The sequence below is a fragment of the Miniopterus natalensis genome, chromosome 1, assembly GCF_054644295.1.
Source record: "Miniopterus natalensis isolate mMinNat1 chromosome 1, mMinNat1.hap1, whole genome shotgun sequence".
Classification (NCBI taxonomy): domain Eukaryota; kingdom Metazoa; phylum Chordata; class Mammalia; order Chiroptera; family Miniopteridae; genus Miniopterus; species Miniopterus natalensis.
In genome coordinates, this window is record NC_142081.1 from 138,374,423 (window position 1) to 138,389,856 (window position 15,434).

The following is a 15,434-nucleotide window of genomic DNA, read 5'->3' on the forward strand; positions in this document are numbered from 1 at the left end:
TCTGACAGCATCAAATCAGATCAAGTCCATCCATTTTGCACCACCTGAAAGAACTTTATAAACAACGAGCCCCCTTTATAGATTAGTGTAACTGCCTAACACCCTGATTCCAACAGTAGGTTATAGTGCAGCACCGTGGTGTAATTTCAGGGTCAAAGTAAAACGACTCCATTGCGGTATGTCTCCTTAGTCCTTCCTATAAACACTCCTTTTATAAGAAGCTGAGCCTCTTGCAAAAAGGCAAGGATGCAATAAGCTTTTAGACTTCATCTTGGTTTTTCCATAATGCAAGAATGTAACTGGAAATGGGTTTTCAGTAAAATGTGACCAACGGTATTTCTGAGTTCCAATGAGCAGCTCTGAAACAGACCTCACCCAGGGCGAGACCTGGGACAGGAACGCAGGCTTGTTCCCCGCGTGGCAAGTGGCACGAGCATCAGTTCACGGGAGTTTCCAGCCCGTGCTCAGCAGCTGGTGCCCTGGGGCTGCCAGGTGCAAATGTCCTAGGCAGATAGCAGGCAAGTGTGCAAACAAGGACCACTGTGAGCGGAAACAGCCCCACGTTTCCTGTGCATCTGTCATGGAGATCTTAAAATCAAATATTTACACACAAGTAAAATCTGTGGGGTGTGTCAAATATTTCCATATTTACTTAGATCACGTTTCTTTAATGTTTTAAATAAAATTATCAGTTTAAAAAAATAAAGTCAAAGTGACACACAGTACATTGGGTGGTAGCAGCAGTACATATTCGCAGACCTACCCCCGACCTTCCCCTTGATAGGGTAGAAATAAGTTCACCCCAAGTTTACTCACAACCCCTGGATCTCCCCCTCACTCATAGGCCTAATGCTCAAATCCACTCTCAACATTAGGTTATTCTATTTACACAGCAGTTGTTATCTGTCCAGATAGTTTATTTAAAACACTGACAAAATTCTTCTGACCTTGGAGGGGAAAAAAGTCCTGAAAAAATTCTTTAGTGGGGAAAGACTAAGGAAAGGAGGAATGCGTCCTTTGGCACCTCTTTAACAAGCTCATCTGTAAAGTCCCAGGTGGAGGGCTTGTCACCGTGTATGAAGAGCCAGGAGAAGGTAACTTTCTCAGGATGAGTAAAAAACCAGGCAAAGGGCAACACTTTCTTCACCTTTCTAATCATTTACACAAAATTTGGTCCACTTCTTCATTCACCAGTCAGTTCTCCTAAAATAAACAAAACAAAACTATACCTTTGGTTACAGCGCCACCTCTTTTGGTCTAAGAGCCGATGCCTTTGTCTCGCTCCTCAGGTAGACTTCTCGTTGTCCTCCCCGGTCTTCTGGACCCGGGAATACTTCTTGCAGGATGACTTAAAGCAGCCGGGCGGCCAGGACAGTGGCCAGGAGAAGCAGCAAGGGACGGAGCCTTGTACGTTTTTCTCAAAAAAATAAAAGATGGGGAACCACCAGGCACGAGACAAGAAATTAGTCTGTGAAGAGACCTTCAGGTTCTGTAAAAGGCGGGGGAAAGTAAAATGAGACATATTTTTCATGACTTGCATCCTGATTTTTCCCCCCCATTAATTAAACTGTCACTTGCTTTGTAACTCAGCAGGGAGGCGGCAAATTCCGGATCACAGGCCTCTTCCCTGACTCTGATGCAACCTGGTCCCACTGCCTCCCGGTCCCCTCCTTCCCTCTGTGGCTTATGCCAGCCTGCCTGGCTGCCTGCACTTCTAGTGACAGTGGAGACTTGGGAATGCATGTGGCAGTCACCCAAGAGAAGCCACTTTCAGGAAGTAGGAGCGGTCAGATCTGTGGGTCAGGGAAGAGGAAGGGTGGAAGGAGAGCTCACGAGGTTGAGCATAAGAGGAAAGTTGAAAATTTTGTTTCCGTGGTGTCAGCAGACAACTAAATGGAAGATGGACATAGGAGACTACAAAACAGGAAACTGAGCTACGGGACAAATCCACAGAAAGGGCATTTATTAGTGGACACTATGGAACGAGAACTGGACTTAGATCCTTTGGGAAGGACACGTTCCAATCTCTCCCAAATTTTTCAAACACTATATGCATCAGACAATACGGCGGGACTACCCCAAGATAAGTAACTCGTGGCACACAGACTATGTCACCCAGGACACACCAAGGCTAGGAAAGCACAGGGAAGCGGGGTGGGGGGGATGCCATCTCGGGACCGGAGGCAGGGAGTAGTTTGGGAAGGCTTCCCAGAAGAGGTGGCATTTGAGCCAGCTCTTTCAGGATGGGTGGGAGAAGAAGAAAAGTTCACCTGGAAACAGGATGAAATAAGAATAAGGGAAGCCAGAGAGCACAGCATCACCAAAACATGTGCTAAATCCAGTTATTCATAAGGGACTTAGTTTGCCTTTCAAAAATAGTTGCCATCTTGTTCTCAAAACTAGGCCCTCTGAAGGCAGGGAGTCTCTCAACTAGCTGCACCACAGTACTCTACAGCGAAGGCCTTTACATTTTAATTTAGTATATGCACTGCTTTAATTCTCGTATAAACTAGTCAGATTAGTACAGCACCTGCTCTATAATCACACACCATTTTTATCCTTAAATGTCACATTTGTGACATTATTTTAAGAAGCAATAATGGATATAAGTTTAAGAAGTGAACTGACCTAACCACATACTTGGGCAGCAACAGCAGTTATTCCCGTTAAGCTACCAGAACCCGCACTGTATGAAAAGGGCCCCACTGCATTTAAAGACATTATCCAAGGATAATTTCGTTGCACTCACCTTTTCGTTGGCCATAGAGTGGTACCACCAAAACAGCCGCGTGGTGATGTAATAGGCCACGATGACGTCGACAGTGTAGTGCTCGTGAGCTACGAGGATGCAGATGATCCCAGCGGCGCTCAGCAGCCAGCAGACTAAGTGATACCACCAGAAGTGACGGGGTGAATCTGCACAGGAGAAAAGCTGGGGAGTTAATAAGATTCCCAGGGAGGGACTTAATGATTGGTCTATGCTAATGGCCTTAATTAGAATAATCTAAGGTCAACAAGTCTCCAGAAGGAGAAAATAACCCAAAATGAGCAGCTGTTAATAGGCTAGGAATTGCTCAGGTAGGAAGAAGGGGGTACCACTGGTAGCAGGTCTACCAGTCATTCCCTGGGGAAGCTGGTAATACTGGAAACTCCAGGCCTTGCCCAACTGCTAAGCTGTTTAATAAGGAAGCAAACAGAATTGTATCTTACTAGGTTGGCTGGATTGACTCACATAAGGGATCCCACTGGAAAGAAACAGTAGGGGGGCCAAAGGAAAAGGTAGCTGTCAATGAACATGGGGGTAAATATGAGAAAGCAGGAGTAATAATTTCAGGTCTTATAGAAGCTTAAATTTCTCCACAGGGAGGAAAATGCATGTGGCTAGCAATCTTATACTGTGACTGCCAACAGCAGCTATAAAGCACGCCCTAGGCAAAGCTCAGGAGTCTTGCCCATTCACTGCTGGATTTCAGCCTTCTTATGAGGCCCCTAGAAGTTCTCTCCACCGTGGTGAGTCAGAGGAGAGCAGTCCCCAGGTTAGACAATGACCGCACCCCACTGCCTTCCCACTGTGCTAATGACACATACATGGAGCACAGCCCATTTCTATTAACTTCTCTTTTTTTCTTTAATAACTTTATCTATTTTAAAACTTTGTTAGCTCACAAAGTTAATAATCTAATAAACTGAAATTTATTTGATATTTCTGTTTACACTTATAGTGACATTTACTTTCAAGTGTGGAAGACTGGTTGAAATGCCGAAGGCTCCGTTTCCACAACTTCAGACAAAATACCAAATCAGGTATCATTCAAATAAAAATATTTTTTTTTTTTGGTAAAATGGCTGTTGCTCTTTTGGTCTTAAGTATTTGCATGTGAAAGTATGATTTTCTAATTCTGAATGTGCAACTCAGTACTTCTCATTTGGTCTATCCTGCCTCTAAGTCCTGGCAGATAACTCACATGGTCTGAGAGTTTTAAAGCTGGGAGAGGCCTTGCTCTTATAGCGGGGAGGCAGGCAGGGGGCAGAGCCAGTCCCCATAACTCTTCTGGTTTGTTTAATCTTTAACATTCTGAGCCCAACACTGAGAAATCTGGAGATGTCGCTAAACACACACTCCCCAGAACCACAGCCCTCAGCCCTCCCTAGAATCTCACACCTGCTTCCTTTGCTTATTACGTCCTGGCACTCACCTTGAAAGTTCAAAATGGCTGAGTCAACCAGAACTACTTTGTAGCCGTTTATCCAAAAGAGGCAAAGCCAAAGTGGTCAACGAGTAAGGAGGTGGCCCGGTGGTCATTTCACTTCCCATGGAAGTGACAATGAGGTTTTAAGGTAGCTGGGAACCCCGGCCCTGCTCTTCCCTAAAACACAGTCTCGGTCACGCTGCCACCGTCAGACCAACTGCTTACTAAATGAGAACGCTGGCTGACCCAAAGAACGGATTTAATGTAAACTACCGTGAAACAGAAACGGCTAGATGGCGATCCCCTCTGCTCTCCACGGTACCCAGAGAGGTAACATCAAACTAAAAGCTGATGACACAAATATTAATAACTCCACTGTCTGTGTGGGATCCCAGTCCAGTTGTCACTAGGAATAGAGACAATGGACTTTGTGTGGTAGCAAGGGGGAAAAACAAATGTTTTCTTGACTGGCAGGACATATGGTACTAGGAGCTAGGCTGATTTTTCCAGGCTGATTTTATAGGGAACCTGGGCCCCAATGATAATATCTGCACAGCTATGTGAAGCCCTCTGCTGTTTACCTCAAAATGGTCCCGGTCCCAAGTTTTCATCTGCTTTCATGACTAAACTCAAATCCACTCATGACAACGGGGCAAACAAGGAGAGAGTCCAAACTGATCAAAAGGCAGGAAAGCAAAAATATATATAAACGACTCGTCTAATTCTAGGAGCAGACTCTTCAAGGAAACCACTGGAACCACCGCTTGCTCAGAAGAGTAACAATGGTGTAATTTGGAAAGTGATTGTTTCCTAATTGCATAGGAAATGGGCATAAACGTGGAGCAGCCTGTTTATGTGGAGAACTGGCTTAAAGGTTGAGTTGTATTAAGGTAACAGATTTGCCATTTTACTTCCCATCAAAGACTGGAAAAAGCAGAATGTAATTCTTTCTTTGCTGTATGTAAACTTACACAATTTTAAAAACCTCAAGCCAGCCCTGGCTGCGTAGCTCAGCTGGTTAGAGCGTCGTCCCCATATGCCAAAGTTGCAGGTTTGATTCCCAGTCAAGGCACATACAAGAATCAACCAATGAATGCAACAATAAGTGGAACAACAGCCCTAGCAAGGTCTGCTCAGTGGTTAGACCATCAGCCTACAGACTAAAGGGTCCCAGGTTCGATTCTGGTCAAGGGTAGGTACCTTGGTTTCAGGCTCCATGCCCGGCCCTGTTCAGGGCACATGCAGGAGGCAACCAATCGATGTCTCTCTCTCTCTCTCTCTCTCTCTCCTCCTTCCACTCTCTCTCAAAAGCAATGGAAAAAATATCCTCAGGTGAGGATTAAAAAAAAATAAAATAAAAATAAGTGGAACAATAAATCAATGTTTCTCTCCCCCCCCCCCCCCCCCCCCCCTCAAAAACAAACGAACAGAAACCTCAAGCCAAAATCAGATCTTGGGAAGAAAATGTCTCCACATACTGCACAGCCTTCATTAAGGTATAAAAATTATCATAAGTTGCCCTGCTATTGTTCTGAGGTAAAAGAAAAACCAATAATGAACAATATACCCAGACTATTCCTTAGTAATTCTATAAAATCAGACAACTTGGGCTCCCAAAAATTCTAAACAGAGCTAAGAAATTAACAGTGTAGTCTCTGGAGTCAGCCTGCTCGAGTTTGAATGCATCCCCCATCCTCCAATCACTAACTGCAGACCACAGGTACGTCACTCACTTTATGCTTAAGTTTCCTCTTAGAAAAATGAGGAAAAACAGTGCTTCCTTATGGGGTGTTTGCAGGATTGAGTTAATCTACAGCAAGATGTGAGAAGAGTGACTGGCACAGAGAACTGTTATGTCTACCTGCTGCTGTTAACATCTTGCGCTCTTCAGTTATTTCATAAAACTTGCTCTTGGTTCCTGGGAGTGTTTTCTCTTCATTTCTTTATGGTTTTCAATCCACAGTGGCTTCACTCTTAACATGCAACTCCTCCCTACCCTCATCCTCATGTTCCAGAAGCTTTTTCTGATCCTCAGATTAGAGAGAAGATCTTTTAATTCAAATGCCCCTCTCGCCTGAAAAATGATTGATCTTACATACAGACAGATGGACGTTTTCCCGGCAAAAGCTAGGGGCACATACAACACAAGGCACTCCACCTGCCTCCCAGAACCAATAGCTAAGTATTAGAAATGTAGTGACTAAAATGTAAGGAAGAGACTATCTTCTGCTATTGGTGTGGGGGCAGCCCTGGGCGCCTCCCACCCAGGGAACACAGTGACAGGTGCAGAAGGCCATCCACCTTACAGTCAAGTGTGACGAAGGCCACACACTTAACCCGCTACTCTCCCTGCTCTGAGTTCACATGTAGCATTTACAAAGGAAAGAATTCAGAAGCTACACAATTAACAACAACAACAAAGCCATCTACTGCAGAGAATCTCAACAGTGTCATATTGCCCATAACGCAGAACTTAAACCTAACACTCTAGGCAACCTATGGGGCAAGAGTTCACTTCTGATTGGAAGATAAACCCTGATGTCCACGCTGCCGTTAAATGAAGCCACACCTGTCTGGATTAACGACAGGCCAAGACCTGGGGGAACAGGAAGGAGGGCAGAGGCGTAGGCTGCCCTCTGCTGGTCTCTGCAGAGGACCTCCTCCTCTACAATATGGTAAGTGAAGAGAACTGAGAGAAACTTCTGAAAAACACGGGCATGGGGTGTCTTGGAAGTAGAGATGAAGGTGTCACTGACCAGAGCTTTGTAAAAATGAAGGGAAGCATCACGATTTCACAAGGATTTTGAGATAATGGGCCTGAATATACAATGCCTCAGAAATCTACAAGAATGGGATCACTAGGCAGGGAAAACCAAATACAGCCCACAGTAAACAAGACACCATTCCAGCCAGTGAAGCTGCTGAGATGCACAAGCATTTGTACAACGGGGGTTAAGTGTTTAAATTAGGAAAGACACTTCATTCTGGCCTCCACATTGCTTCTTACAAAGAAAAAGACCGGGATTGGCAAAATTTTCCATGAAGATGCCTATTAAACCACAGAAGTCAGCTGGAAGTGATGAAGTTAGAGTAAGGCAGGACAAGGAAATGTTTTAAAAAGGGAAAAACAGTAAATTATTTGGAATGATGAAAGTTTCATACACAATGGAAGTTTCCCTCAAAAGTAATTTACGTTTGGCCTTAGCACTGGTTCTTTTTGCAATAAACAATTATTCTCCTTGGTTCCATCATTAAAAAGTTTTTCTTACCTTGAGAAGTACTAACCAAGGAGGGAGACCTTTTGGAGGCATGCTAAATGTTAGAGAGAGGCCAGGGCCACGTTTTAATAAGCCTTCCGTGTTTAAATCACATATGACGCTGAAGTGATTGAAAACTATCTCTATCTATCTATCTATCTATCTATCTATCTATCTATCTATCTATCTATCTATCAATTTCTCTTTCTCTCTCTCTCTCTCACCCACACACACAGAGCTATCAATTCCCATAGAATAAGGGCTCCCATTGGTTTAAGGGCCTGGGGATCCCTCCACTAATCAGTCCGTCAAGCGGACGAGTTACTTACATTCTTTGATGAACAAGTAAGTAAGCGTCAGCACAACCGTGTGGCCGCTGAAGAGGAAGTCTCCGCACAAGATGTGCGATCCAGTTATGGACAATCCTCCACCGGAAATCAACCGCAGGATCCGCTTCACTTTTGCCTGAGAGTCTCCGTTGAGCTGAATGACACAAGAAGATCAGGGAAAAGATTTACAAGCTGATAAAATCGTGTTTCAGCCTAATTTGTGTGATACTTAGAAAGGTCACCAGGTTGTGATTTTTAACTTAAAAAGTCAAAAAGAATCCCAGGAGGAAGCTCCCCAAACTGGGTTTTATTCATGGTATTGGCCAGTTTTAGTGACACGTTTTAAATTATTCAATGCATTACTAAAAATATGTTTTGGTGATACTGTGTCCTTGGGCAAAGCTTTTAAAAATATTCATAACCAATGACCTCACCACAACTACGTACTACAAAAGATCAAAGCTACTTTCCTCCTTGTGGGGGGGAGTCAGGGTTTCGATGGCTAATATCTGATTCTGCACAGCACCTTACTAACATGGCACAGTGTACTCGTACCTGGTGTTAAGCACTCGGCCTGAGCATGCACACAGCTCTGTTAACATTCGGTCAAACACAGATTAAAAAGGGAAGCTGCGACACGTTAAAGACTTTAAATAGGTTTGAAAAGAATGAGTAGCTCTGATCAGGAAACACACTGCCCAAAGACATAACCTGTGTTCAATGGCAGGGGGTCAGGGAAAAGCTCCCTTAGACAAGGCTGCAGGAGCCACTAGAAGCCACCATGATGACATGGGAAACAACGATGGGCTGGGCAGGAGACTGAGGCAATAGTCAGGTTCATATCCCATTAAAATGAAGCCTCCAAGAAGGAGGAGTGGGCTGAGTTGGTCAATGTGGTGGGTGCGGAAAACTGGAATACTGACATGTTGGGAGGCCGGATGGAGCATTTAAGACTCATCTCAAATAAACTGATTATGCTGAGAAAATTAAAGGCTGAGACTCAGACTGAGTAACAGAACACATGAGAAGAGAATTCTAGATAGAGCATTAATGACTCTTACTGGGGGCCAGGGGACAGCTGAATGACATGTGGCCCTTCATACTCAACACTGACCCTCTGGGCAGCTGCCCGCATAGCACGGCCAGCTCACCATGACAGGGGTTCCGCTGTTTACCGGTAAAGACAGGGATGCACGGTGCTGAAGGAGGGTCAGACAAGCTTAGGCGGACGGAGAGAAATTAAGGCAGCCTCCAAAGCACGTGGAAATCCATCCAGTCCAGTACAATAAGGAACTGGGGCAGGAGTCCTTGCCTAAAACATCCACAACGGGGTACCTAAACCTTCCTGATTAATACCAGTCTTATGGATCTGGAAAGCTTTCTGGGGTTCAGGTGACCCTTGTGAAAAGCAAACATACCACCACTGATTAGCAGCTGAGAACAGGCTCTCCAACAGAAAAAGACGTAAACCAGGATTACAGGGCAGGCTGAGAAACGGGAGGTTTTGAAGAAACTTAACCTTTTTCAAAAGCTTGCTTAGGGCAAGCCCAGATAACAAAAACCAAGAGAACTTGTGTATTTTTTAATCAAGAGTTGACAGTCCTTCAAGCAAACAGGCCAAATCATAGGTGGCCTGCCCTGAAGAGACAGGCTCTAGGAGGCAGTAGAGGGTCTGCACCCGAGGAAGGTCAGGACGGCTGACAGCTGCAGGACTGTTTCAGGTGCCGCTCGGGGAAGACGCGCTGCCAACCACATGCAGCGAGGGGCTGTGCCCCGTGTGAGGACGGGATCCAGCCAAGTGCTCCACCAGATGAACCACAGCCCTTCAGGAATCCGCCACGCGGTTGGTACAAACAACTGTCAACACTGAGATCAAATAGGAAGGTACATGCGCTCTGACCAACCACTGTGTTCCCAGTTTAAAAGGACTCCTTATTCTTTATTTCCAAACCATAATATTTTTTTTTACCCACTCACTCATCCCAACTCAATACTCTCATTTTCTAAGGGCAGAAACACATAGGGCCACCAGTCCCTTTCCTTGGAGCTAGAGGGATCCAAAGGCATCACACAAACTAGGAGCTAAAATAAGCCAGACACTTTCTCTTCTCCCCTCTTTCTTTTAGCCGTGCTGGTGAATGGGGTCTCTGAGAGCATCTGCTTCAATATACAGAACAGAGAAAGGATTCTCTCTTTTTGCTCGGTCTTCTCTCAATTCTTAATCCCTCTATCTTGTCACTGCTGCCCTAAGATGTCAGATCATGCCCAGTGTAAATGCTAAATAGAAGTTCAAAAAAAAAAAAGAAGGAGGGAGGATGGGTACAAAGAATACAGGGAAATAGCCATGAGGGCATAGAGTTGGGAATAATGGATTGTTTTCTAGTTCTATTCTAGTTCACTGGAACCCCCTATCACACACCACTTAAGACCCCAGTTCGTATTTATTTCCTCATTTTCAAACACCATTCTATGCCATTACTGGATACAGAACTGAAGATGCAGAGAGCTAAGAGGAGATGCTAAGAGAAGCACCAGTCATAATAGCCAAAGCAGACAGGGCTCAGTGTTCTTAAGGGCTCCTCAAACTGACCATCACACACCAATCTCCACAAAAATAAATAAGGCTCAAGAAAGCCCAACCTGACTCCTGCCAAACCAGAAACCTTACTGCCCACACTGTCCCTTCAATTAAGAGGAGGAGTCTTGGGATCTATGGCCAGGGGGTCAGGGAAACTTTCTCAGGGACTGTATCTATGCCAGCCCGACATTCTTGTATATGGCCAAGTGGGTTTAAAAAGCTATATAATTTCATGTGCAATTTATTTAAACATACCTTTCAGAACACAGATTTGGTGACTGCAAACAAAAGCTTGGGTTGATGGGGCCCTGGCAGGGTAGCTTGGTTGGTTAAAGCATTGTCCCCATATGCCAAGGTTGCGGGTTCAATCCCTGGTCAGGGCACATACAAGAATCAACCAATGAATTTGTATAAGCAAGTGGAACAACAAATGGATGTTTTTCTCTCTCTTCCTCTCTCTCTAAAATCAATAAAAAAAATGAAAAAGAAAAGCTTGCGTTAGTGGTCTCAAGCAAATCCAAAGCAGAGGACTTAAGGGAAGCCAGTGGGTAGATAAGGGACACAGAAGCTAGAAGACTGTGAAAGCCACGGATTTCACCAGGGACCTACGGCATTTATGGCTCCTGTGGGGACCACATCCAGTGAGGAGCAAGCTGTGCTGGGCATCCGTGACTAGATCTGACATCCTCCTATAGCGAGTGGTTTCAGTATACACGGTTCTGTCTGCTTATAGCCACGAAGGGTGTTCTATAGAGGCAGCAACAAAGGGGACAGCCAGATGATCTAACAGCCTCATAACCACAAAATGTAAGGAGCACACGAAGCCAGCAGCCGAACCACATTCGGAATGCAATCCTGACTCCTAACACACTGATCACTTCCCTCGAACAAAGTGACTGTGTTTGCTTCACTGAGTCACGAGTCGGGGACCGAGAGCCTGCTCTGACTTTAGGAAGAGGTCCTGACAGCGGAATGTGGGAGCTGATTAGCAAGGATGCCACCAGAGCTCCCAATGTATTCGTAGCTGGGTTATCCAGGGCTATGTTTACTAATGTGGCTTCTGAAAATTGCAGCTCCTCCGCGGAGGATGCTTTCTTTCTGTAATCATAGCATTTCATCCCTGCAAACCTCATCCATTACTAGGATGGGCTTGCCTTTTTTTCTGTGGCCATTTCTTCATTTAACACGTTGCAATAACCCCTCAGAAAGTGTTTATTATGTTTCTGAACTTCTCCCATGCCTTAATTTAGCTTCACTAGAAAATCAGCCAATGTTTAAATTCAGTATGTACACTGTTTTCATCACAGACACTTTCTGCTTTGATGGCTTTGGAAAATTACAGCTTCTCCAAACCACACCTATATTTGGGGAGGGAGACTGCTGACTTCTTCACAACAACTCTATTTTCCTTCCACCTGGGACATCTGCTTAGTGTTCAGTGAAATATGATGTTAGACTTCATTCCTTTGTCCAGACAGCACAGGATTTGTAAGTTTCCTTTGTTATAAACCAGGGTACACTAGGGTCTGGGATGATCAACAGCTCTCTTGAGAAATGACTCTCCCTGGAGAAGCTGTAAATCCTGCTGAAGACACTTTCAGTATCTCACACTGTCTCAGCAAAAAGCCACTCTCTTTCCAACTGCTAAAAACCAGGGTCATCCTTGACTTCTTTCTCTTAAACCCGTATCCAATTTATTAGCACATCCTGTTGGCCCTACCTTCAAAATGTGTCCAGAATCGAACCACCCCTCGCTTCTTTCTCACTCGCCACCACCACCGGTCAAGTTCCTACAATGCCCACAAGGCCCCATGGGATCTGTGGCTGCACCTAGACCTACACAATTCTACCAGCCGCACTGGCCTCCTGCTCTCTCTTGAACTCACTGTGACTGAGCTATTTCCTTGGCCAGCTATTCCCCATCCACAGGGCTCACTCCCTCATCTTGATTTCTGTTCAAATGCCTTCTCATTAAGCAGCCTTTCTGGCCTCTCTATAAAATAGTACCTACCCCCATAGTCCTCACTCTTCCTCAGCTTTACCGTTCATCTGACAGCTGCCGGGATTATCACCATGTGACAAGTTAAACATTTCCTTACCAGTCGTCATCCCTTACACAGTGCACGCTCTTGGAGAAGAACTGTTTTGGTCACTGCTCTGACCACAGTGCCTGGTACACAACAGGGGCGGGGCACTTGTAGAATGAATGCATACGTGAGTACGTAAAGGTAAAACAGCAGAGTCAAATTCCCAATAATAACGTTAAGTCAGCAGAAAATGAATTTTTTTTATGCACAAAGATATGCATTTTATGAACACATTTTCTTTCCCCCAAATCCAAAGAAAAACAGAGAATACGCTAGATTTCAGTTGACACGTGGAAGCGTACTGAAGACCGTGAGAGAGCAGCTGTTCGACACAGTTTCCCGGGTTCCCCTGAGCGGCAGCCGAGCGCTTACCTTCGGGGCGCACTGGAAGTGCATCCCGGGCACGGGCAGGGTGGTGACGTACATGGTGATGCAGCGGTACAGGTACAACGTTCCGATGATGAAGAAGAACCTGCGCCCCACTATTGACCTGAGGGCACAACGGAGATGGGGAAAGACAAGGTCACTGGTGGTTTCTGTTCCCAGTGCTGTATAAAGAGCGTTTAGCAGGATAAAACCAACACGGAGTGGCACCGGCAGACCAGGGTTCCCGGCGCACGTCTGAGCCGCCCGTCCCTGCGGCCTGCACATGCTGTCATCAGTCCAGGGGGGCTGGGCCCCCAGCAGTGAGTCTGTGGGGACGAGGGTTCTAGACAACCGCCTCTCCTAAAAAAGCCACACTCTGCGAGACAATTCAATGAGCCTCTCTGTTTTCAGTCAACTCGGTGCATTAATAAACCCTTCTCCTGAGAACACGTCGAAGGTATAAGCAACCCACAGTCACTGAGGAATTAACTAATCAGCTCAGGTGATGCCACCTAATTGGACACAAAGGGAAATGGGACAACTCATTTAACCTGTTATATAAGAAGCAAGGTTTATTTGGGGACCATCCAAAAGTATTTTGACAACCTGGGCATGGACTATTTTGTCTATGACTACACTACAGATTTTCAGAGAATTGTTCAGAGGGTCTTCACGCATTTTAGAATATTTAACAGTGGAGTTTCAAACTGATCAGTTTACCCTTAATTTATTCAATCTTGAACAAAAAAGGCAAAAAAACCACCCACCCCACAAGCCCTTTTTCACTTTATATTTGGTGGAGATAGCTGTCTTGACTAACGTTAGTCCCTGACCGATACCACCGATGTCCTCAGTCTAAGGCAGTGGTTCCCAGCAGCTGACCCTGAGCACACGGTCTGCACCGCTGCTTCAAGGGTACTGAATGGGCATCGAGGGTTCTGAGCACCCTCACTTCCAGCTGAAGATGACAGCTCCTCTTCCGAGGTGTGGTTAGGGGCTGGGTCTACAAACTCTGGGCTCTGGGGATTAAGAGATGGACAGGTGGGATCCATAAAGACCCTAGAATTACCAGTTGTAACTTCCCTAGCACAAACTGTATTATTCCAGGTGTCCCACTTACGGAGCTCTCAAACTTTCAAAACTGGTGGTCAAAGACTGGACAAACAGGCAGTTTTAGGCACATGGCATATTTTTATTATTTATTTAATAATGTATGTATTTATGTTTTAATCCTCACACAAGTACATTGATTTTAGATGTTTACTGATTTTCGAGAGAGGGGAAGGGAGAGAGAGAAACATTGATGAGAGAGAGAGACATTGATCAGTTGCCTCCCACACGTGCCCCAACTGGGGATGGAACCTGCAACCTAGGTATGTGCCCTGACCAGGAACTGAACCAGCAACCTTTTGGTGTACAGGACGGCACTCCAGCAAACATAGTGACACAGGCCAGGGCGCATATTTTAAATTTTCTGTAAGACTGTGGTCTGAAATGTATCAGGTAACTGCTGCGACTTCTCATTTAAAGAATCATGTACAAATATAATTTTAGATGCCTATTTCCAGTAGCTATTTTAAGAATATTCCAGGGTTTCTGGGGTCAAAATAGAAACACTACCTTGATGAGCTGATGAAAGTATGGATTTACTGCAAGGCTCTGCTTTCAAAGGCTTGCCATTCAGGCTCTGCCTTTTCTAGCACTGAAAAGGGACAAGTGATAGTGCTGAGTCTCTCCATTTGGTTAAGTGAAAAACAATTCACTTTTTGATTCAACCCCAGGCTCCTAAAGAGTTCTGAACTGTGCTCCATGTGTTAGACAAGGGGAAATGATAAGCAGGAATTATTATGAGGCAGTTATGTTCATTCCAGTGTTCTGAGTCCAGCTGTAGAGAAAACTAAGAAGATGAAACATACACTCTGCAGCCTTGTTTAGGAAGAGCCACCACCGATGACTTCTCCCCATAGCTGGGAAGGAGGTTTGGAGACAGAGACAGACGGGGGTGGGGAGATTTCTCATTCAGCTGGGATGTTCAAACAGGTTATAAAAATTACTCCACTAGTTCCTAAAATAAAAGCTCCAATTCTACCTCAAAAATAAAAAGGAAAATTAGTGTGATTTCCCCAGCAAGTTTTTGGTGATGGGTTGTGATGGAAGCGGTAGATATGACTAAAATATGTGGCCAGCTGTATGACCACACGTTTTGACATGGCAAAATCTCAGGTAATAATGGAGAGGCAGTCAGCAACTCTCAGGTGAAGATTCAGGCAAACTGAGATTGTACTTTAGGTTGGAAGCTGGAAGACTTCTTTTCACACATATGTGAATAAAACTTGGCTATCAACATCTTTGGCCCAAGCAGTCTCTCTTATATTCAGTGTCAATTCCAGGCACGGTGAAGGCCTGGGTGAGAGTGGGCTGGAGGGTGGAGGGTGGAGGGTGGAGGGTGGAGGGTGGGGGGTGAGGGGTGGGGGATGGGGATGCTGGAGTGGGGTAGAGGGGGTCAATGGGGGGGGAAGTATTGTTTAATACTTCAACAATAAAGATAAAGAAAAAGAAAAGTGCTAAAGTTCAACAAACACAGTTTACCTTTAGCATAAGCATTCCATAACTGACAACTTTAGCAG

The 15,434-nt window shown here is 45.1% G+C and overlaps 1 protein-coding gene across 1 annotated transcript in view; it reads right to left on the bottom strand.

The window, feature by feature from the left end:
* Positions 1–662: 662 nt before the first annotated feature.
* Positions 663–15,434, bottom strand: part of SGMS2 (sphingomyelin synthase 2) — a 47,808-nt gene continuing 33,036 nt past the window's right edge. The window contains exons 3-6 of the mRNA XM_016214508.2: positions 12,814–12,931; positions 7,777–7,930; positions 2,750–2,916; positions 663–1,489 (exon numbers count right to left, since the gene is read on the bottom strand). Coding sequence (XP_016069994.2) covers positions 1,286–1,489; positions 2,750–2,916; positions 7,777–7,930; positions 12,814–12,931 — 643 coding nt within the window. The 3' untranslated portion in view covers positions 663–1,285. The remainder of the gene's footprint in view (positions 1,490–2,749; positions 2,917–7,776; positions 7,931–12,813; positions 12,932–15,434) is intronic.